At 36.1% G+C, this 24148-nt stretch overlaps 2 protein-coding genes across 11 annotated transcripts in view; one reads left to right on the forward strand and one right to left on the reverse strand.

The window, feature by feature from the left end:
• Nucleotides 1-24148, forward strand: part of CARF (calcium responsive transcription factor) — a 64717-nt gene that overhangs the window by 7388 nt on the left and 33181 nt on the right. For 3 of the 6 annotated variants that reach the window (XR_005127638.2, XR_005127639.2, XM_037523863.2), the window contains exon 1: nt 21061-21137. The exons of 1 other annotated variant lie outside the window; for it this stretch is intronic. The gene's annotated coding sequence lies outside the window, so the exon portion shown is untranslated. 2 more of the 6 variants (XM_037523865.2, XM_054699995.1) reach the window with 2 other exon arrangements.
• Nucleotides 16-21975, reverse strand: WDR12 (WD repeat domain 12). Of its 5 annotated transcripts, none has more exons than XM_054700000.1 (14): nt 21821-21975; nt 20243-20316; nt 16743-16837; nt 14235-14329; nt 13269-13375; nt 12328-12443; nt 11490-11644; nt 10200-10245; nt 8800-8885; nt 6026-6166; nt 5800-5905; nt 5508-5640; nt 4239-4311; nt 16-3104 (listed from the first exon to the last, which is right to left on the reverse strand). In XM_054700000.1, exons 2-14 carry the CDS (start codon nt 20281-20283, stop codon nt 3027-3029), a joined length of 1272 nt encoding a protein of 423 aa, XP_054555975.1. In that variant the 5' UTR covers nt 20284-20316; nt 21821-21975; the 3' UTR covers nt 16-3026. The 5 variants fall into 5 exon arrangements, with proteins under 5 accessions (XP_054555975.1, XP_054555973.1, XP_054555974.1 ...); XM_054699998.1 differs by lacking the exon at nt 21821-21975 and adding an exon at nt 20945-21028 and having other exon boundaries at nt 20243-20350; XM_054699999.1 differs by lacking the exon at nt 21821-21975 and adding an exon at nt 20793-21028.

The following is a 24148-nucleotide window of genomic DNA, read 5'->3' on the forward strand; positions in this document are numbered from 1 at the left end:
TATATTTAGAAATATTATGTTTTCTACTTCACATTATTTTTATTTCTGATGCTTCTGTGCTGCTCCCTCTGCCAGAAATAACTGGCATCTCTACCTTCACAACCAATTATCTGTCTAAATCTGGCTCAAATGTCACTCTACATTCATCTCTCTTTGTACTCAGGACACAGTTATACTGAATTGTAAATGATTATCTCCCAGGTAAATAGGCGATCTTTTTGAAGGTGGTGCACATGTCCTGTATTCTACTTCATCCCAGGAGACTCTGGAATATGACAGTTCAGCCTTTTCCCTTGAAATGATTTATTGGGCAGCTGGATACTTTGAGCTAAAAATTAAAATTAGAAATGTTGTTGTTAAACAGGACATTATTTAAAACTTCGAGTATCAATAGGTTTATGAGCTGCATTACTCTGGCAAGACAGCATAAATAATTCTGTATTGGTCCTGGAGACATTCTGTTTTCTAACTTCTCCCAGTGCTAGAAAAAGTAGTCCACTCGTTTCCAATCTTAGGTAAGTCCATGTAACGTCCCTGTGTCTGGTGTAACTAAGAGAATGATGGATCATCAAGAGACTTCTACTTTTGGGGAAAAAGGTGAGAGGGTGGGAGATAGATTAATTTGTTATAAGAGGACTGGGTCTTCTACTGGCCTACCATACACTAATTATTCAGGGAATAATATCTAACATTTAGTTACAGAAGGAAAAGCTTAGTAGAAAACAAGCCTCCAAGAGATTTGGTCCCTAATGTCACACCATCATTAGCCAGGAAAGTATCCTGCATTAGAACCAGGGCTGAAAATAGGCAAGGAACCAGTATTTGATGCTACTTCCTTTTCTGCCCATGACATCTAATAAACAGGCATTTTAGATTTTAACAATCTAGTGTATGGACACTACATTTGAGAGTGAGTTAAGAAAGATATTTTAAGTAAATCTGCCTGTAAGACTTATTTAAGGACCATCCAAAACAGGAATATTCATTTTTGTTTTCTGAAAGTTCTAAACACTACTGAAAAGACTTTGTGTGAGTTTTCTGGCTACCTTTATTCACATTTGGGCATTAAAATGAACTGTCTTTTTGGGGCCTCCCTGGTGGTGCAGGGGTTAAAGACGCAGCGCTATTAAGCTATCACCAGCCACTGTGGCATGACTTTGAACCCTGGCCAGCCAGGGAGCTGACCTAAGCGGTGAAGCAGACCTCTCCTGTCTTGCCTGTCTTGCCCTCCTTGCCTTGTCAGGAGAGGTCTGCTGCAGTGCATCTCAGTAAATCCTCCTGTTCTGCTCCCCACTGTCTCTGATGAATCCCCTCACCCCCCACAACTCTGGCCTACTTGTTCACATAAATAAATACATCTTTAAAAAAAATAAAATATACTGTCTTTTAGGAATGATGTAACTGGAGCTCTAGTTTTTGGCCTCTGAGAGAATGAGAACCATATCCAGGGGAGCTTGGGCCCCTAAGGAGTGTAAAACAAAACCACAATATAAGCCCTGGACTATCCCTGCCTAGACATCTACATAAGAGGGAGAACTGAACTCCTACCAGTTTTAATCTACTCTTTCTGTGGCTCTCAAATGCAACCAGGTACAGATGCTTCCTAGAGCTCAATAACAGGAACATCCTGTGAGATCTACTGCATTGAGTCTAGTGATAACACTGAACCGGCTTGCTATATATTATTCAGAAGCTTAAGTGCTCTGTGTGAGGAATACCAATCCAGTAAAGATGGAAGTTGCATTTTAAGAAAACATTTACTTAAAACATTCGGTATACATTTAGATAAATGCTAATGATATAAAGGTTATAAAATGTTTACTATGGGGCCTCTTCGGTGGCGCAGCGGTTGAGCGCTAAAATAAAATAAAATAAAATGTTTACTATGTAATATTGAAAAGGCTTTGTCTAAAGAATCTGTTTTTTTAAAGATTTATTTTACCTGTGCATCTAAGAACTGGGGTATAGACCAGAGGTGTTGGGGGGTGAGAGAATTCACCAGAGACAGAGTGGGGTGCAGAATAGGTGGATCAACTGAAATACACTGCTGAGGAGAGCAGTGGGAGAGACAGAAGAGGTCTGCTGCACCATGTGGGTTAGCTCCCTGGCTGGGGATCGAACTCATGGTACAGTCACTGTGGATAGCTTCATTGTGCTGAGACTTAACCCCTTAAGCCACCAAGGAGGCCCAAGAATCTATTTTTTAATCTACATTTAAGGATAGATTTAGGAGAGAGATTCTTGTTAACATGAAATCTGTGTGCTATTTATTTATTTATGCATACAAGAACTGAGGTACAGACCAGAGATGTGGGGGGTAAAAGGATTCACCAAAGACAGAGTGGGGAACAGAACTGGCCGACTGACTGAAGTACACTGTTGAGGGGAACGGTGGACAAATCAGGAGAGGTCTGCTGCAGCATGTGGGTCACCTCCCAGGCTGGGGATCGAACTCGTGCTGCAGCGGCTGCGAATAGCTTCAGGATAGCTTTATAGTGCTGCATCTTAACCCCTTGCACCACCAGAATTAGCACCACCCTGTGCTAATTCTATAAAGGATTCTGATATAACTTTAATGTGAACACTTCACATAAAACATTTCAACAAATTTTTAATAAATTGGCAGCATCTACATATCTTAATACCTAAAGCAAATTATAATTTTTCTCAAAATTTAGTTTTCTATAGATATTTTTTGACAGTTAATAAACAAGTTTCACCATCAGAAATAAAATTCTGGACCAATCATTACTTTATTTTTAATCTATGCTTTTATAGTATTTCAAAAGCCAACCTTATTCAAACTAGTATCCTTGAAAAGAAATTAAAAACATTTAATTTCAAGAGTTTACATAAGGCAGACAATACACATTTTATATTCTGTAAACACAAACTATTTCATAATAAATACAAAATAAAGGTGACAGTGATAGCTATTATCAAGGGTGAAAACATAGAAAGCTGCTTTCCAAAGGAAGATATATCAATTTCATATGTAGAATCTCTGTAGTCAAACTTTTTCATCTTCATGCCCCCACATGGGAAGTGGTAGGTGAATATCTGTAGGAATACAATTTATTGTCTGCTCCTCCACTCAGAAGTAACTGTATAAAGGGAGAGGAAAAAAAAAAAACACAAAACACAAATGTAACTATAACTATTCCACATTAGATAAATCTAATTAAACACCATGCATGAGTAGTAAGCATGCATTCAGTTAGTACTTAAATGGACCAATTACATCAATTTTCATTATTGCAATACATTATATCAAACCTTTAGAGTCACCATTTGAATTTGGTTGATGTACAGTATGTTATTGTACTTTCTATGAAGCATTTGCTAAAAAGCATAATACAAATGAAATTTGAAAGGTGACATAATTTTACCTATTTAAGGGTTTTCATTTTAAACATCCTTACTCTTTTTTCACAGTATAGGACTCCCCTCAGGAGTGATCACTGTAGTTTTTAAAGGATAGTACATTAAACGTATGCAGATAAATGGATTATTACAAATTATTCAAGTAGCTCTAGGATCTTTGTTTTTTTTTTTTTTTTAATTTTTTTTTTTTTTAATAAAGGCATGTTTTTATTTATTTATTTGTTTGTTTGTTTGTTTTGTTTATACATGCACTGGGTACAGTCAGAAGCGCGGGAGGGTGAGAGAATTCACCAGAGCCAGAGCGGGGAGCAGAGCAGGCAGAAAGACCGAAGTACACCGCTGAGGGGAGCAGCGGGCGGCAGGAGAGGTCTGCGCGCCATGTGGGACCCTCCTCCGGTGGCCGGGGAGCAGCCGGGGATCGAACCGGCGCTGCAGAGGCTGCAGGCAGCTTCGCAACCCAGCGCTCAACCGCTGCGCCACCGGGGAGGCCCCACTCTAGGATCTTTGTTTAGAAATTTTAGGCTAGAGGAGTTTAGGTATTATATAAAAATACTTACATTGTAATTCTTTAAACAGATTTTATAATCTAGATTCTTCCAAATGGGAAATACTTTAATCCAATTAGTGTGAAGTAGCAAGCTCTTTAAAATACTTATGATAAAAAAACTTAGAATTTTCAAATTTTACTACTACTAATGAAAGATAAATTTTGTTTTCTTCGAATAAGATGAGATTTTGTTGATAATCTTAAGGGGTACTTAGAATATCAGATATACTGAAACTTACACTTCTAAAAAATAAACACACCAGATTTATTCTAGTATTTTCTTCTTCACCAAGTAATAAATTCTTACCCCTGTGTCTGTCCAGTCTACGCTCAGAACTTTGTCTTCATGAGCAGCCAGATCATAGAGAGGAGCCTTACAACTAAAAGACGAAAATATGAACATTATATGCATTTCATAATACTAAAATAACATCTATGAACAATCACTTATATTTTTCTAAAAATTTTAGTGTATCACCCTTGCCCCAATAATCACTTACTATGAAAATTCTAAGTATTAAATCTCTATAAACTGCTCATCTCTATAATCTGCTAATGATATAGGAAAAACAGCAGAGATGTTTTTCCTATATCATTAACAGATTTCTCCTATATCATTAGCAGATTATAGAGATTTATTACAAGTACATTTAGGAAAAATTATATCAATTTTTACTTGTAAAAATTTCTTTTAATTAGGTCCATTTTCATACTTTCTTGACTACTTTCCTTTAGGCACCCTACCCCTCAGTCATGGCTTTATATACCCTTTATCTTTCCGTTACATGATGGTAATTCCCAAATTTCAATCTCTTAGCCCAAATGTCTCCCCTGATTTTGATATATAGCTAATACATATCCTAACAGCTGCTATCTTATGGGCACTACAAATTTAAAACAACCGAAACAAAACACTTGATTTCCTCTCACTAGCCTAAGTTTCTACTCTTTTTTGTCATAGTAAATAGCAGCACTAATCACCCAATTGCTCACGCAGAAAATATGGGCATTATCCTTGATTCCTATTTCCATATTCAATCCACAGGCCATATTCAAAGAGCCATATTCAAAATATACCCAGAATTCAACCATTTATCACCCACATCACCATTCTCTATCTCTTGAATTACAGTAATAGCCTCTCTGCTTCCATTCCTCCCCATTTGTTTAAAATCCTCCAAAGCCTTTCCTGTCATAAAACCCAAATTCCTTACTATGGCCTGTAAGATTCTATTGGCTATAACCATTATCTACCTCATCCGCCTCCTCTCCATCAACACCTGCTCTCTTGCTATTTTGTCAACATGCTAAGATTTTCCCCATCTTACCTACGATTCCCTCTGTCATGATCTATGCAAGGCTCATACCTTAATATGGTACAATTTACTATTACAATCACTGTCAAAGAATGGCCTTTAGATCCTGAGTTTTCTTTTTGATACCAACAACAAGTCTTATGACCAATGACTTTCTTTACCCGTCTGCTTTTGGATAACCATTTCAGTATTCATTTCATTTTCTTCGTATATAACAAGTAATCAATGCATTTCTTTTGTAGATCAGAAACAGTAGTTACCTTCTTATATCCCAAAGCTTGACAATATTATCTAAAGAACCTGAAATCAGCTGCTGTTCATGGGTAGGAGACCATTTTACTGCCGTGACCCAGCCTGTATGTGAGGTTAGGGACAGCGACACCAAAGATCCATCTGAACAAAGTAACAAAGATTACAATAATTGAATTTTAGAAAACAGAAACAAACAAAAAACTTGTAAAAAATTACTTTTTATATACATCTCTAGTGAGAAGAGAAAATGATGTTTATTTACACAGACTTTTTCAAACCCTAGTGGTTTACATTACTCACCTTTAGTTCGAGGATCCCACAGTCTGATATGCCTATCTGTGCTTCCAGATGCTAAACGTTTACAAAGCGGAGAATAGGAGATGCAATTAAATACTTTATTTCCTGTCTAAAGAGAGAAAAAAGAAGAAAGAACATTTAACCATAGTGGTTAAAAGTAATCATCTCTAGAAGTTTGTCACTTAAGAGCCCAAAGTTAACAGAAGAACCACTGATTTATATGTCTTACCAAAGTTGACTTAAGGCTGCCAGACTCAACATCCCATACTCTAATTGTGTGGTCCCAAGATGCGCTACAGATTTCTTCAGCATCTGACCATAGGACGGAGGAAATTGCTTCCTTGTGGCCAGAGAGAGTCACTATGGGAGTCTAGAAATGAAAGATACCCAAAAGGAAAAGCTTTTTCAGTTTAGAGTAATTAAAAAAATAAATTATTATTTCTGAAGCCCATATGGCAAATATTTTGCCAGGTGGTTTAGTTTTCATATCCTAACATTTCTTCTTTACAACCATAATACAAGAAAGACAATGGTTTTACTTCATAAATGAAGAACAAAGCTGAGAAAGATAACCTGCCCTAACATCATATACCTTATAAATGGCAGATTTAAGTTTGAGCCCAAACATTACTCCAAAGGTATGCTCTTTCTATTATATTCTGCTGCTTCCTCCATTTGTTTTAATTTTCATTTTGAGAAGTATTAATGTTAAAACTAAATTCTTGTACATACATGTGTTATGTAAGTCAGCAGAAAAAGCTCTGGTGTCATACAAATCTAGGTTTTAGTAAAGTGCTACCATTCTGTATATGACTTTTCCACTAGAGGAAATGATGAATGAATAACAATATCTTCCAGGTAAATTAATCTCAATCTGTTATTATCACCACCCCATTTCCTAAGCATCTTTTAGTTCTATTATCAAATCTTTCAATAATGTCAATGTCTCACTTATGAATACTCCAAATCTCTAGTGTCTTTCTCAAACTAAAATACCAAAAATAGTTATAGTGCCAGTCTTAAATATAAGGAATATGTTAAAGAGACTGGAAAGAATTTTGGAAAGAATTTTGAAATGGGAGACAATCTAATGGGTAACGCTATCACATCTAACCTCTTTAAATAGTTTTTAAAATTATTTGTTTGTTTATGTGTAGAAGAGCTGGGGTATAGGCCAGAGGTACGGGGGAGGTGAGAGGATTCACCAGAGACTGGGGAGCAGAACAGGCAGATCTACTAAAATACTCTGCTAAGGGCAGCAGTGGGTGAGAAAGGACAGGTCTACTGCAGGCCTCAGCAGTGATAGCAGTGATAACGCTGAAACTTAACCCCTGTGCCACCAGGAGGCCTCCTAACCTCTTTAGATATTACTTCATATATAATATGAGGTTAGACTAGATCAGAGTTTGGTAAACTTTTTCAGTAAAGGTTCACAAAGTAAATATTTTAGCTCTTATAGACCGTATGTAGTTGCTGTTACATATTCTTTGTTGTAAAGCACCCCTAAAAATGTGAAAACCACTCTTGGCTCTCTACAGTATAAAACAGACCACAATCAAAGTGGCTGCTGGGCTACAGTTTGCCAATTTTGGGATCGAATGTTCCCTAAAAGGATACATCAAAAGAATACATATATTCTGGTATAGTCATGCAATAGAGTGGTTATCTATTGAGTGAAAAAAGAACAAGCAGCAGTAAGACTAAAATCTCACAAATATTATATCAAGTTTAAAAATTGGTGGAGCTAATCTATAAAAGTTACAATAGTGATTATCTTTAGGAGATTACTGATTACAAGAGGGAATCTTATAGGGTGCTGGTAATTGTTTTGATTTGGATAGTGATTATTTGGGTACACAAATTTATAAAAATTCATTGACATTCAATTGAAAAGAAAAAAATTATCTTCTGAGTGATTTTTTTTTTTAAATCAGGAAATCTTTTTATACTCACATATATTCTTTAGAAGTTTATCAGTAGTATACATCAACAAATTACCACCATTAGAGTATCTGATTGATGAAGTACTTTTACCTTTAATTTGTCCTTCCAGAGCTAGTTGACAAGAAAATGAAGTAGCTGCTAGATAGATCATTCTTCTTGCAACTCAAAGGTTCATGTTTAAATGTATTAAGAAATAATAAATAGCTACTTTAAGTTGGAACCAGTAAGCATAATTGTTGCATTTTACAAGTTTGATAAAATCATTAATGATCATAATTTATGACCCCCCATTTCAACAATTGTTATTATTGTAATTATGAGAAATAATATGCAAATTTCTACTTGATTTACTGTATACTCATTATAGCTGTTAGAAAATAAGTGAAAAATATGTTTTCCTAAATTGCATTTAATATTGTCCTTCTCATTAAGCATATTCATACATATAAGGACATATTATGACAAATACCTGATGCAGTTACAAATGACATACCTTCCTAACAAAACAGACCAAATAAAAATCTAGATGAACTTTCTGAATTTGTATTATGTGGTTCTAATAGTTTAATGACAGAATCAAAACCTAAATTAAAATCTTGATTTCTAGTGACTTAAGAGATAAAATTACCACCCTAGTAAGAATTACATTCCTGGTGTAGGAAATAAATATTATTATTAAACAGTCAGATAATAAGACACTTTAGTGCAAGCTTTAACAATTGAAAGATCCTAGTTCAAAATGCAGACAAAATCAGACAAAATATCTGTATGCAAAATCAGACAAAATATCAGACAAAATCAGACAAAATATCAGACAAAATATCAGACAAAAATCAGACAAAATATCAAAATGCAGACAAAATATCTGTAAGCCTGGCTTAATGCTATCACATTTAATGACAGATAAATATAACACAGTAAAGTATTTATAATAAAAATTTACAAATCTGCTGAAAGAAACCCTAATTATAGTTGAAGTAAAGAAATATATATAAAAGCAATTTGAAATGAGAAAGATACTCAATTACCACAGTACAGTCAGTTCTCACAAATACTTACCCTTGTTAGTCCCAATTGCTCTGTTTTCTGTTTCTTTCTTGGTCGATTTGCAGATTCCTCCATTTCATCCTCTTCATCTGTAGGGACTGTATCATAGAAAATTACAACTGATATTTAAAATTTATGGGAAATATTCATTGCAAACAATCCCACATAGTTCTTAGACTTCTCTATTTTGGTTAATAGAAAATATATACACCTGGATGACTAATTTCTCAGGAGAAAGCAAAAATAAAGTACATTAAGTCCTAAAATTTAACCAGTTTTACATCTTGCTTCAGTAAGATCCCCTTACAAATATTGATCACACTACCATATCTATGAAAAATTGCTTACTATTAGTTTTAAGAGAGTTCTGACCAGTTGGCATTTATTTTATGAAGGCAATGACAATGTAAACACATTAAAAGAAGATATACTTCCAGTCATGTTTATTTTCTATTTTACTTTTTTTTAACAATTAACTAAAAGTTTCAGAGATAGCTATAAAATCTTCAACACACCATTTGTTTTGTACTATTCTATAAATATTACTCTGCTTCTCCCAAACTAGACTACAAGCATCTTTAGTAACAACTAATCATATACAAAATCTCATTTGCCTTGCACTATCAAAAGGAAAACTTTCTAAACTTCTTACTGCCTCAAAATGGTTTTAAGTATTTTGGGGGCATCTACTATATAGGTTATCTATTTACAGGTAACTATTTAAAACAGTTTTAGTTTTTCTTGATTCCACCCAATTTACTTTGTGGTATGTATTTAGTATTATACTGTTATACAACAATACTCTCTGACATAACAAAGGTATTCTGATCTGTTTACCTGTGCAATAAATAATTTTAGGTTACTACTAATTTTTTTTTAATTTAAATATCTGTGGGTTTCCCCCTCTCTCATTTCTTCTCTCTTTATCTTCTTACTATTATCAAGGCACCATCCCCTTAAAAGTCCTTCCTGATCTATTTGTTCCCTTTGATCTGTTTTCAGAGAAAGAAAATTAAGTTTGGTAAAACTGTATTAAGAGCTTTTTTTTTTTTTAAAGTAAACCAGCTTAATTAAGAAGTCCCTCTAACAGTAAAGTGAATCAAAATAACTCAGTATATTTCCAAGTTCGTGAATAAGGCACTCTAATAGCTAAGGCAATTATGTTCTACTGCACCAAACATGTTGTTGATATTTGCAGCAATTCAGTGTCAGTGACACTAATAAAAAACGGGGTCCTGGGGTAGAAAATCATTTTGAAAGAGAAATAAATATACTGATTTCTCTCTATGCTTCTTTACTTGTCCTCAAAAGTGCTGGCCCATTTTTATGTCAAAATATGGGTTAAAAAGTCCTCTTGTTAAAATTCATGTAACATCATTATTAAGTCAAAGTAAAGGAAATACCTAACTTACCTGTAGACCAGATCTTTAGCATTTTGTCCCAGGAACCACTGCAAAACTAAACAGATGAAGGGGAAAAGAATTCACATTATTTATTTATTTATTTACTTACTTATTTTCCTGCTATTTAACTTAAAATCTTTACTTTGTTCTGAAATCCTTACTACTAGGGTGTCATCTGGCTGGCTTCCTAGTTTCCTGAAACTACTCTTAGTCTGCCTGGCAACTAAAGGAACTGCCACATTTACTATTCTTACCCCAAGCCCTTGTCATGGTTGCTAAAGATGGGTAATTGACCTTATACTGTGCCAAAAAGTCTCTTCCTCCTTTAGGATTTTTTTTTTTTTAAATTTGTGTTCCAAAGAGTTGAAGTTAGTCTTTTTTCCCAAGGACAAAAGATACAGACAGAATGTAAAACCTGGGAAATACTGATGGCCAGGTTGTATTGTCATATGGAGAAAGTCAGTCTAAAGTGAGAAGAAATAAAGTCAAGTTGGAGAGACAAATGGAGATGTGCTGGCCACATACAAGGTTCCACTCCACTGGTGCATGAGATCCAATGTGTCATCAGCCTTTTAGTGATGTGGTTGTTCACTCCTTCCTCAGAAAGTATAGTCTTTTAAGCTGAAAAAACTTCAAGATAAATCTATCTCTTATAGTCAAAAAAGACACAATTCGCGAACATTTTGACTTGATAACATGTAAACCTTTAAGGCTTAATATGAAAAATCATAAATCTTTACCTTTGAATATATCAAATGTCTTTTGCCATTTGCCATCACACTAAATTGCAAAGAAACACTCTAAAATCCAGAATACTTTAATGTGGCTTAGGGAACTTGCACGTTATAAGAGCGTTTATAACCCTTCATAAGTCAATAGAGTGTTGCCCTAAGGCTTGTTTCCTTTTAACTAACTTATATCATTTTGTCATGATAAAGAGTAGATCAGCAATGATGATGAAGCAACCTGCTAAAGCTCAGATGAGTAGCCATTTGTAATTGATGACAGCACTGTGATTAGCTAAAAGACTGAAAATATCCATCACTATGCTTTAAGATTACATAAAGAAATTTTATTCTTCTGATCTCTTAAAATTTCTGGATTTTATATAAGGTTCTAAAATAGAAATACTCAGGCTGAGGAAGTGAATCTTTGTATCTCTTATTGTGTGAGTGCCATATTCTTTAGTCACTAACTGTTATGAAGATAGGTCAATCACAACAAATACATGTAGAAAAAAAATTTTTTTCGTAAGCTCAAATTTTAATTCAACACAGTATGAATGAATTAGCTACTTACTTTAGTTCCTGTGCTGTCAACAGCTATAGAATCCACACTTCCAGCGTGACCTCTACAGCAGTGGAGGGCTTTCACTTTGTTTCTCTCTACACTCCACTCCCATAACAGAATAGTTTGATCCATAGATGCACTCAGTATTAGGCAAGACAAACTATCTGAAGAAAAGAAAAAACAAGAATAAGAAAAATAGTTCAAAAATTTAAAACACATAATGTTCCAAAACCAGAGAATTGAATTTTTTCTTAAAGATGTTAAGCTAAAAGAACTCATAGGGCCTGCCTTGAAAAAGAAGTTAATTTATGAAATAAAGGGAAAATTCTTCAAAAGATAATACAAAGTAAGCTTAACACATTCAATATTAACTTGAAAATGTACATTATATAATTTTAGTAAGAACTGACTGCTACCAACATACAGTTTGTGTGTGTGTGTAGAAGAACTGGGGTATAGGCCAAAGGTGTGGGGGGTGAGAGGATTCATTCAGGAGAGACAGAATGGGGAGCAACGCAGGCAGATTTACTGAAATACATTGCTAAGGGGAACAGTAGGTGAAGACAGGAGAGGTCTTCTGTGTCATATGTGGGTTAGCTTCCTGGCCAGGGATTGGACTCAAGCCTCAGAGGTGATAGAGCTGAGACTTACCCCCTAGGCCAGCAGGGAGGCCCATACAGTTTTTCAATATAATCCTTCTTTTTGAACATTATATATATTTTTTTAAGATCTCACAAATACTGACAGGACATTTCCTACCTCATCCCCATTCTGCTCTAGTACTGACAAGGGTATATTTCTAATTCCCTCTCTTGGATTCCTATCAGTTTAGGGAAAGTGTCCTAACCTTTTTTCACCCAGGCTACATCCTTGACAACGTCTGTATGTCCCACAATTGTCATTATTGACTTTCCTTCCAAGGACCAGATCCGAGAAGTTTTATCATAAGAGCCAGTCAAGATCCTGTGAGGAGAAGAAAAATCCTATAAAATATAAAAGGCAGCTTTTTCAAACCCTGAAATTCGTTATATTTCTAAGGCAATGACAAAGTAAACCCCAAGGATTATGCTTCTAAACTCTTCTTTAATATGAAGATTAAGATTTCAAAACTCAATAGAACTGATCATTTACTTTTCCTTACTTCTGAAAAATAAAAATGTGTGGCAAACCATAGATTTCATTTTGACTATTATGACTACCCTCACAGAACCTAAGAAACTGTCAAGCCTAATAGCCCTTTGTATTTAACTAATCAATTAAACCATTACACATAACCAGTGAAAACCAGTAGAAAAACAGTCGAATCATTAAAGTATAGTTAAGACCAGTGAGAAGATAGCTTTGTGTAATAACTCCAGGGAGACAATCTTTGAAGGAAATTCCTACTTGTATTTTTCTACAAGTAAGGACAGTGGGGGTTTGCTGAGCCATATATTCCTCCTGATTTGATTGTTTGCCCAAAAGCCCTAAAATAACATGATCTGCATTTCATGGCCAGATCTGTGGCTATAAAAGGTTATTTCCCCCTCTCTGAAATTAATAATATTCGTGGTCTTAAAAGCAACATACTCAAACCAAATAACATCAACTACCCTGAGACACCTGACCTATTCATAAGACAAATGTTACTACATCTTGCTATGTTTCTTCTTGAACACACTGAATATAATGATCTTTCTTTGGCATGGTTACAGATAAATATATCACAGTTAGTTTTACAGAGAACAGAGAAAAATATTCACACAGTGCACTTAAAAAGAAAATAGAACAACATTCATCTTGTAATACCATTCCTCTGCCCCTTTGATCGAACTGATCCAGTCATCATGGAACAAGCACTGCTCTGGTTGAGGTGCAGTGTACTTCTCCACATATTCTATTTCCACAACCTCTTCCTAGTCACAGAGAAAAGCCAGAAATCAATCAGGTGGTGCAGTTTTAAGAGAGTACATTATGAAGATAAAGTTTAACTTATTCTCCTTCATATCAGTCCCCTTCATAACCCCAAAAATTTAGAGCCATACAAAAGTTGAAAAATTTTATTTGACCTAAAGTATGCTGAGGAATAGTAACACCTTAGAAAACTTATGCTAAAGTGGGGGAGTGGGGCTATAAGAAACTTTAAACCATAAAATCTTAAAAGCATGTTGTTTAATGGGTACAAGACTTCTATTTGGGATAAAACGTTGTGGAAATGGATAGTGGTGATGGTTGCATAATATTGTGAATGTACTTAATGCCAATGAATTGTACACTTAAAAATTACTAAAATGGCAAATGTTATGTATATTTTTCCACAGTTGCAAATAACTGTCCTCCAAAATATAAAAGCAATTATAAAGTATATTTTATATTATAAAAAACAATATTAAAAAATCTGAAAATAAAAGTAGGGGGGATTATTATGCATCATAACAACCTAAACTGATGAGTTTTTATATGTGCATAATTCATTTTGTATACCTATATTAGAAGTACACGTATATTTGTTATTCCCTTTCTCACCAATTCTCCTATAAATATGAAGCTATCTTTCCATATTCATTCATCTATTTTTTTAAGTAATGCATATTTACAAAAAAAGGCATTTAAAATTTAATATACAGAAACTAAATTTCAAAATTTCTAGGAAAAAACAATAGTGAAAAGGATCTTCGTTGCTACAGACTGATTCAGACTAATTCTAAAAGGAGTTACCAACATTATCTGATAATAACTTAAGCAAAATAGAGAAAGTTAAGTATTTGAACTTACTGATGAGATGTTTTCCAATTCCATATGTTTAAACAAGGGCATTCGTAGAAACTGACCCTTGATAAGGAAATCAAACTCCACATGTTTATGTAACTCTAAAGAAAATACATAATGAAATCATCACTCTTAGAACATAAAGTTGTATTAACAATAGTATATGAAAAACTACAAAATAAAGGTATCTACTAGCCCAGTGTGAACTTTGAGTTTCTCCAGAATTTCTTCATGCTACAATCAATCAGACCATGTAGCCTAGTAAATTATGTAATTTTTAAAAAACAAAAATACTTTGTTTTGTTGTTAAATTTTATTATTGTTGGTATAATAATTTTGATTTTTAAAAAACTTTTTCATAGATGGAAAATTTCAGACATATACAAAAGTACAACAATGTAAGAAACTCCCATTGCAATTTGACAACTACAAAATCACAATTATCAATACTCTTGCCACTCTCCTACTGGTTTTTTTAAAGCCAACCTTAGGAATTGCATTATTTTTTCTGTAAATGCTTTCGTTTGTATCTCTACAATGACTTAAAAAAATGACAATGTTAAAAAAATACTTCTTTTAATATCAGATTTTTACATTTCCTGGTTTTATGTTCTATAAAAATCAGTATCTAAAATCTATGTTAAATCTACTTAGTATGTTTTGTTTAATCTTTAACAGTTCCCTGCTTTTTTTCCCTTGCCATTTATTTGTTGAAGAAACTAAGTCATCTGTCTTGTTTTATTTTCTACATTTTGGGTTTGGTTGATTGCATTTCCAAGGTGCCTTCATTATATTACTCTACCACCTAACATATCCTGTATACTAGGCAAACCTAAATGCTTGATTTTAGGTTGGTTTTTTTTTTTTGTTTTTTTTTTTTTGGTGGGGATGCAAAAATATTTACACACACAATTGTGTAGTTTTTATTATATCTCATCAGAAAATGTATTATGCCATGTCTTCTTTTATTGTGCGTAGAAGTGGGGTATAGGCCAGAGGTGCAGGGGGGCTAGCGGATTCCCCAGAGACAGAGTGGGGAGCAGAACAGGCAGATTTATTGAAACACTGCTAAAGAGAGCAGCAGCTGGCAAGAGAGGAGAGATCTGCTGTGCCATGGGTTAGCTCCCTGTCTAGGGCTTGAACTCAGGTTGTATTGGTGACAGTGCTGAGACTTAACCCCTAGGCCACCGGGGAGGTCCATGTCTCCTTTTATGTTGTTATGATCCACCTCAGGGCTAATATGATGTCAGTTTGATCCCATCAGATATAATGTTCTGTCCATCTTCTATCTAATTAATGGTTTGACAGCTGTTGATAATCACTAGTTAAATCCATTATTGGAGTTCCAAAATGCTAAAAATTCTTCATTCTTTCTGAATGTATTAGCTATAATACTCATTCCCCATTGACTATTAGATTATTACTTAAAAAAAATCTGAATCTGAATTATTTGCATTTTCAACACAAGAACAGTGTCTTATTTATTTGCTTTATATAAAAAGACATATCAATGTTCAGTCTACAAGTGCAGAAAAATATACAATTGTGGGTAACAACAACTACATACTGGTATTATAAAATCTCTATTTCAATAATTCTTATTCAAGTTCAAAGGTTACCAGCAAGTAGAATATATACAGTTTTGAAATTTACAAAAGTAACCATACATCAGAATCTGATTACATGAAGATGTAGACAAGGACCAATATGAAATACTTTGTGAACATATCTGAATCAAGAACCACAGTTTGCAAAGAATGAAAAGATTGTGGATTCTATTCCCCTCCCCAAAAAAGTTGCTCAAAAATATCCCCTCACTCTTAACAAGTTATAGGACTATTTGAAGATGAAGAAGGAAACATTAGGTATTAATATAAACTCCCACTTTCTTATTTCTTCAAGTAGAATGAGAATTCTTTTATATCTATGAAAAGAATTATAAGAATTTTGAATTATTAGAAACATCTGCAAGGTAAAAATGTGCTTGCCTCTAAATGACTCCATGAGCAAATTATTTTTAAAGGTCATACTTTGTTTTCAGTTCTTCATGTTTAAATTTTCTATTTTATATACTGTTCCATTACTGTTTGAAAACCACCTTATATAATAAATACTTAAATAATGATGTCATTTTGTTTCGAAAAGTGCAGCAGATAGGGCCTGTGCACCAGGGAGCTTATTCTATGCTATCCAACCCGGCCCTTCTTAGCACAATCAGAGTATCTGGATTACTTCTACATCATGACTATATACTAAAACCTTTATTCCTAAATCTCAAGCACCTGATCTCCATAGTGCCTAAATGTAGACTAAACTAAAATTTTTTTTCTGAAAATTTTTATTTCAAAGCACTTTTCAAAGTATCTTGCAGTATGGAAACTCATGTAATTTATAAAGTTTACTACTGTAAAATGGTCACAATATTATAAAATAAAGCCAAAAAAAGTAAATAAAATGAGTTGTAGTTGAGTGGAATTGTGTCCTCTTCTAAACTGAGAATATATATATACTCACCATTTTTGGCCTCCAACAATTTATTGATGATGTTACTAAGGTCAGCAATTTCAGAGGCTGCAGGGATTGAGAAGGGAACATCATCTACTGCATATCTATAAAAAGGAAATGATATGTCAAGTTCAAATCTACAAATATGTACAAATCTACAAATGTGCATTTATTCAACAAACATTTACTGGGTATCTAAGAAATGTCAGACATTTTGCTAATAGGCTTAACAAAAATGAATTAAAGATGTGGTCTGTTTCTCAGAAAGGATTAAAATCTGGTCATCAAATACAACAAACCAATGTAAGAATAATGTTATAATGACAAACAGAGAGAACAAAGAAGTGATAGGTTATTTCAACAGGAGAAAAGGAGGATGGGAGGGCAGGATCTGATAGGATGCACCAAAAGGACTATTCCTATTACTCCCAGAAAAGTGAATTTTCGCCCTATGAGAGAGTACATAGAAATGCGGGATAGGGGAAAGCAGCAAAACAGTAACTAAGAGATTCAACTACCTAAACAGTCTATTCCAGAAAGCGTGATTTTGCTCCAAGCAGTGACTAAAGACAAAGCTAAAGAGATGTGGTTTAAAGATAGAGTGGTTTATAACCTGTGTGAAGTAGGTTTTACTTCTTTCCTTAGACAATGAGGAACCACCATAATAGTCCAAGTTATAGATAACATCAGAGTATTCTTGAGTTAGGTATTTTTTGGCAGACGTGTGGAGAGTGGATTAGATGAACATAAGACAAGAAGCAGATTAGGAAACTCTTGTAAGAAAAAATGGGAGAAAAATACTTGTAAATCATGTATCTGATAAGGAACTTGTAGCTAAAATACATAACTTACATAATACATAATTTAAAACTCTGTAATAAAAAACAACCCGATTTTAAAAATGGGTCAAGGATCAAAACACATTTCTCCAGAGAAGGCATACAAAAGGACAACAGGCATATGAAAACAACATTAGTCATCAAGGAAATGGAAATCACATCACTTCATACTCACTAGAATAGATAAAATAAAAACAACTTAAGTACTCGAAAAGATGTGAGGAAATTAAAACCCATAGTCATTGCTAGTAGGAATGTAAAATGCTGTAAATGCTCTGTAAAAATCTGGCAATTCCTCAAAAAGGAAATACCATTTGACTCAGCAACTCCACTCCTAAGTATATACTCAAGAGAAATGAAAATATTTGTACATATTTTCATTTGTAGATAAATGTTCACACCACCATTATTCATAACAGCCCAAAGGTGGGAACAATCCCAATGCTTCCCTGATGAATGGAAATGAAATGTGGTATAGCCATACAATGGAATGTTATTTAGCCATAAAAAGGACTCATACATATTACAGCATGGACAGCAAGAAGGAACCTTAAAATATCATGCTAATAAACTAGTAACAGAAGATTACATATTATATAATTCTATTTTTAAGAAATTTCCAGACAGAAAGTAGATTAGTGGTTGTCTAGGGCTGGAGGGATTAGAAAGCTTGGGCCAGGGTAGGGAGGGTATGGGGTAATAATTGAAGGATGACAAAAATGTTTTAAATTGACTGGGGATGGTTGCACAATTCTGCAAATGTATTTTAAATCACTAAATTGGATACTTTATTTCACTCACAATACAATATGTATGTGAACTACACCTGAATAAAGTTGCTACCAACAAAGGGGAAAGTCTCCATTAGGCCTTAATCAAGGCTGCAGTTGTGGGGAATGGAAAGTTTCAAAAAATGTTAAGACTGAATCTATAGGACTCATCAAGACAAGCTACAATAAATTCCATTTTACCACAACTGGTGTGTATTTAGAGGGGGAAACGTCAGAGCTTGTTAAAAATGTAGATTCTAAATTAGCATGTCTGAGGTGGAGTTGAGATTCTATTTATTTCTAATAAGCTTCTAAGTATTGCTGATGTTGCTGGTCCTCAAACTACACCCTGACTTATAATATTATGTTATATATTTATCATGCCAAAAAGCAGCAAGCATTTATTTAAGGTCTCCAAAATGTAACAAAACCTAGACATCAAAATTTTCCATTTCTCCTTTCACTTACTCTCTTGATCTAATAACATGAGAGTTGATTTACATACATCTGTGTGTAAATTATATTATGTGAATAAAACTATTGCCCATTCATTTTACTAGGCAGAACAAACTAAATGAAAGGAATAAGTGTAGTCTTTAATTTTTAGGTTTTGCTGCCTTCTTGGTGAATCTTAAACACAAACATACACATCATTTATCTCAGTGTTGAAGACACATGGCTTACTACTTCTGAAGCTTCATGTGAATCAAAAATTGTCTCAATATAAATTCCAATGTTGAAAAAATACAGTGGCTATGCTATTGTATCACCACAATTTTGTGGATGTATTTAGACTATACTCATGTGAATTGATGATACAAGGTATGTATACAATAAGCAACACAAGAGGAGTGAATATTATTTACCAGATCAATGCATAACTCATACAAAGAATAAAAGATATAATCGTAATTGAGGTGGGAATTTTCTAGCTTATGGCTCATACTAGCTTGTTAATACAACAAATATTATCATCAAAAAAAGAAAAAAGGGAACAAGTATTTATTACCATCAGTCCCAGAAGTTGGCATTTATTGACTCAGTCAATGCAAGAAGGTTAGTTAATACATAGCCCTTGCCATCAATGCAGGACTTAACAATGTAGTTAGAGAGACCAGGAAAACACAAAAAATTTAATAGTTTATATATACACCACAGGGCAGAATATGACACGGTTTCAAATGAATGCTACAGACCTGGGGACCAGTTGTAAAAATGTTTACGTATACATGTATACATACACATATACAAATATAATGTATACACAAAATTTTAACTGAATTCACTTCGCACCCTTACCAAAAACCAGTCCCACCATCCCATATTCAGAACTCTACTTTTTACTTTTCTGATTCAGAAAAGTATCGTCTGTCACCTAATTTAAAAAGAATGTAGTTGTGTTTTCAGGAACTATTATACACTACTATTTTGTTCTTTCAAATTACCCTGTAGGCAAAAAAAAAAAAATATTTTTTTAAATAAACTTAAATGGAATAAAGCAAATTTCAGAAATATATGAAAGGGAAAGAAAACCACTACTAGCATGTAAGTAGTTGATCCATTGTTCATTATTAAATTACATAATGCGCTTCGTTCAGGAAGCCTATCTGGAGCCCTTCAGGCCCCCCTACACTCACACTTCAAATTATAGAGAGTGAAAAAGCTAGGCAAAAAGGAGGTGAGGTCGGAGAACAGTCAGCAGGTCACAGACATGGGGGCGGGGGGGGGGCAGCTTCGGTTTGAAGGGAAAAGGCTCTCAAGCCAGGAGTCCAGAGTAAAACAAGGAGCGGGGGGAGAGGCGAAACGACGGCAATCAGGGATCCACAAGGTCACAGCGAAGGTCTTTAGAAAGGGCACTGGGAAGGGGTAAGGGGAGGAGAAGGGGAAGACGCTCACTCACTTCTTGTTGTCAGTGAAGAAGCGTGTCTGCAGCTGAGCCATCGCGGGGATGCACGCAGACTCGCCTAGAGAAATCTGCGGAGTAACAGACAGCAAGCGCTCTGATCGCCTAGAGCTCCAAAAAGAGGTTGTTCAAAATGAGGTTTAACAGGAAAATAAAAGTTTCAATTAGGAAAAAAATACACTGATCACGCTATCGCTAGCATAGGGCTTCCGCTTTCATTCCACTGGCCTCCGGGGCGAGACGGCACCACGAGGCTGCCTTTTCCCAGGGCGCAGCCCAAAGACATCAACTACCTATTCCTAGATGCAGATATCATCGATTAGCAAAGCGGCCTTAAAGGTAACCTGTCCCTTTAATTTTTTTTTTTTTATTTTTTTGAAGGTAGGCCTGTGAGCAACTGTAAAGATACTGAAAGGTTATGGTCGCACTCTACTACTTTCCCATTTTTTTTTTTAGTTTTAAAAGGCCCAATATTAGACCCGATATTTCTAACACAGCTCCTAGATACTACAACCCCCAGAATTCTCTTTTCTCACGCTGCACCTACTGGGAGTTGTAGTCTTTTTTACGACGTTAGTCTCGGGATCGCTTATTTGCTTTTTCCCTTTCCTTCAGCCAGATATTATATTTCCTCTGTCTCTTTAATTTATTAAAAGCTTTCGGCGCTTATTTCACGCATACTCCCCGTCGGAAACTCACTCCCCCGAGAGGTTTCGTGAGCTCGGTCTCCGGCCTCAGGCGTTAGGATCCAGGCGCGAGAGCGGGTCAGAGGGCAAGCGCGCGACGGTGGCTGACAGTGGTCTAATCTCGTGGTACTTCGCGGCGCGCGCTCAGAAAGCTGCGCCTGCGCATTGTGCTGGTCTCCATGGCGGGGCCTCGGAGCCAAGACGAGGTTGAGTAGACTCGTTTTGAATTTTCTCCCCTCTGCTCCAGCACTTTGTGGACTTCCCTCCTCGCCCTGTAGGGCGCTCGGCGGCGGCGGTTTGGGGGTGTCGGAGATTTGGCAGCGCTGCCTGCGCCGGCCGACCGGATGCTCCCTCCCAACCCCCCCTTCTCCCTCCTGCCTCTCCTCCGACACCTCCTGACCCGCCGGGTCCCCGAGCAACCGCCGGCCCCGCCGCTCGCAGCCGCTCTCCGCGGAGACCCGCCCGGGCCGCGCTGCCTGTCCCCCGACTCGGGGCCTCTTCGGTGCCCCACATGGCGAGGCCTAAAACCCTGGGTTCGGACCGGACTCACGGGCCCGGGGGAGGCAGGCTTGAGAAGGCGTCTTGAGGGGTGTCGAGCCCGAGAGCGCGCCCCTGCCGCGCAGGACCCGACTCGCCCGCGGGAGCCCCCCGTGTGTTGGGGGTCCTTGGCGCTGCCTCTCACCCCCCCCATTTCAGGGTCACCTCCCCCTTTATAAGTCCTTTTTATATATTAGTCCTCCTACGTACTCCGCTTTTTTACTTTACTTTTTTTGTAAACTTGAAGTCACCTAGAGGCCTGTGTCTTCTTATCAATGATCCCGAGAATTGTTCTAATTAAATTTAAGTTGTTTTTTTTTCTGAGAGAGCATGAATGGAGAAATATTCAGACCTCAAAGTCACTTTTTAACGCGTTCTCCAGAAAAGCTCCAAGAGGGGAATTTCAAGAGACAGCAGGTTAGAATCAGGCATACTGGATGGCAAAATTTGTGGGCAGAGCGGGTATGTGTGCAGGTGAAGGCAGCTGACGCTTTCCCTTTTTGTGTTGCTTCAGGATGTACTTCACTAGACACCTGGTAGTTAAATCCACCATAGAATGTAAGAAGCGATGTAAACAATTGTAAGCGAGAAAGAATCTCTTGGCAATGACAGTGAAACGAGGATGGTTTTCTGTTTACTCACGTTTTTAGAATGCCAGCTCAGGAATCCGAATGCGTTGGAATGGGTTCGAATTCTGCCTCAGCTACTTATTTATCAATGTTTTTGGGCGGCACTTTAGTCAACTGTAAGAGTCAAATGGCCGCAGAGTCAAAGTTAACTATTATTACCATCATAATCATTTAGATGTCCGTTTAATTGGAAGCTTTGCAAGTATGAAGTAAGGGAGAATAGCCTATTGTTAGAACGATAAAATAAGAAAAACTTTGTACTGAAGTCCTAGGAAAGAACTGGACATACAAATTGAGACCATATTCATTTTACCATGTAATTAGATGTAGTGAGGAGAATTACATGCCTTAAACAATTTAGACCACCTGAAGTTTGAAACACTTTTTTTTTTTTTTTTATAGAGGCATGCTTTATTTATTTATGTATTTGTTTGTTTGTTTTTTGTTTATACATGCACTGGGTACAGTCAGAAGCGCGGGAGGGTGAGAGCATTCACCAGAGCCAGAGCGGGGAGCAGAGCAGGCAGAAGGACCGAAGTACACTGCTGAGGGGAGCAGCGGGCGGCAGGAGAGGTCTGCGCGCCATGTGGGACCCTCCTCTGGTGGCCGGGGAGCAGCCGGGGATCGAACCGGCGCCACAGAGGCTGCGGGCAGCTTCGCAACCCAGCGCTCAACCGCTGCGCCACCGGGGAGGCCCTGAAACACTCTTAATTGAAGTCTTGCTCTTTCTGTTTTCAGAGTTTGGTAGAAGTGGAAAAAATTTTTACAGTTTTAAACACCGTTCTCCTTTAATCATAAGTGGTTTTTGAGTTACAACAGAATTGCCTGAATTAAAATTCATAGAACCTGAAATTAGCTTTCAAATAATTAAGTTCTTTTTTCAGATTTTTTTTATTGTTGATAATTACCGTTGTTAAAATATCTTTAAAAAATGTATAGTCATTGATTTCCTACTTGATTAATTTAGTACGGTCCTCATGTAAGACATGTAGTTGTCTGGAGAACCACAGCTTGGAAAATACATATCTTTTTATTGTAGGTTTCTTCTCTAAGTTATGGCATGTTGAGCAAGTTTCTTGACGTAACTTTAGGGTTTTTTTTTTTTTTAATCTATAAACAGAGATAATACGATCTTTATAGAATCGTTGTGAGAATTAAATGAAATAATTTGTAAAGGGCCTCCCTTGGTGGCTCAGAGGTTGAGCGCTGGGCTGCGAGGCTACCCGCCAGTCTTGTTCCCCGGCCGCCAGGGAGGGTCCCACCAAAAAAAAAAAAGTTTGTAAAGCTCTCAAAGAGCAAGAGGTGAAAAGATGTGTGTATGTACAGGGTAAGAGGTACATAGATGCCAAGACTATGGGAAAGTTTATAGGGAGGGCAAATCTTAAATAAGAGACATTGTGAACATTAAAATTTTTTTCACTGAAAAATGAAAGTTAAAATAGGTTCTATATTTGCATACACTTAAACTTTTAAAATATGTGATAACTTTCAAAACCCATCCTTATAAAAACTCTGTAAGGTATTTGTGAACTAGGAATTTTTTTTTAAAGATTTATTTATTTATGTGTACAAGAACTGGGGTGTAAGACAGAGGTGGGGGGTGGTGAGAGGATTCACCAGAGAGAGTTGAGGGGGCAGAATAGGCAGATTTACTGGAATTCACTGCTGAGGGGAGCAGCAGGCAAGGCAGGAGGAGTCTACTGCCCCATGAGGGGTGCTGCCTGGCTAGCTGGGGAACAAAATGGTGCTGCAGTGGTTGGTGATAGCTTGATTAGCTGTGTTTAACCCCTGCACCACCAGGAAGGCCCCTAAACAAGGAATCTTGATACAATTTTTGTCACCACTGATTCATAGTATTTTTTTGGTATACATCATTGAAGGAATATTATGTTTTTGTTATTTACCTATCCTGAAAAATGAGAGAAATATTATTTTCTGAAGTACTTTTGAGCACTATTCATGCAGTCAATAAGATTGATATTGAATAGATTTCACTGATAATGAACAGATTTCAAGAACACTGATATTAAATAGATTTCAAGAACACTAAT

The sequence above is a fragment of the Talpa occidentalis genome, unplaced genomic scaffold, assembly GCF_014898055.3.
Source record: "Talpa occidentalis isolate TD23 unplaced genomic scaffold, MPIMG_talOcc4v2.1 talOcc4.3, whole genome shotgun sequence".
In the NCBI taxonomy this organism is placed as follows: domain Eukaryota; kingdom Metazoa; phylum Chordata; class Mammalia; order Eulipotyphla; family Talpidae; genus Talpa; species Talpa occidentalis.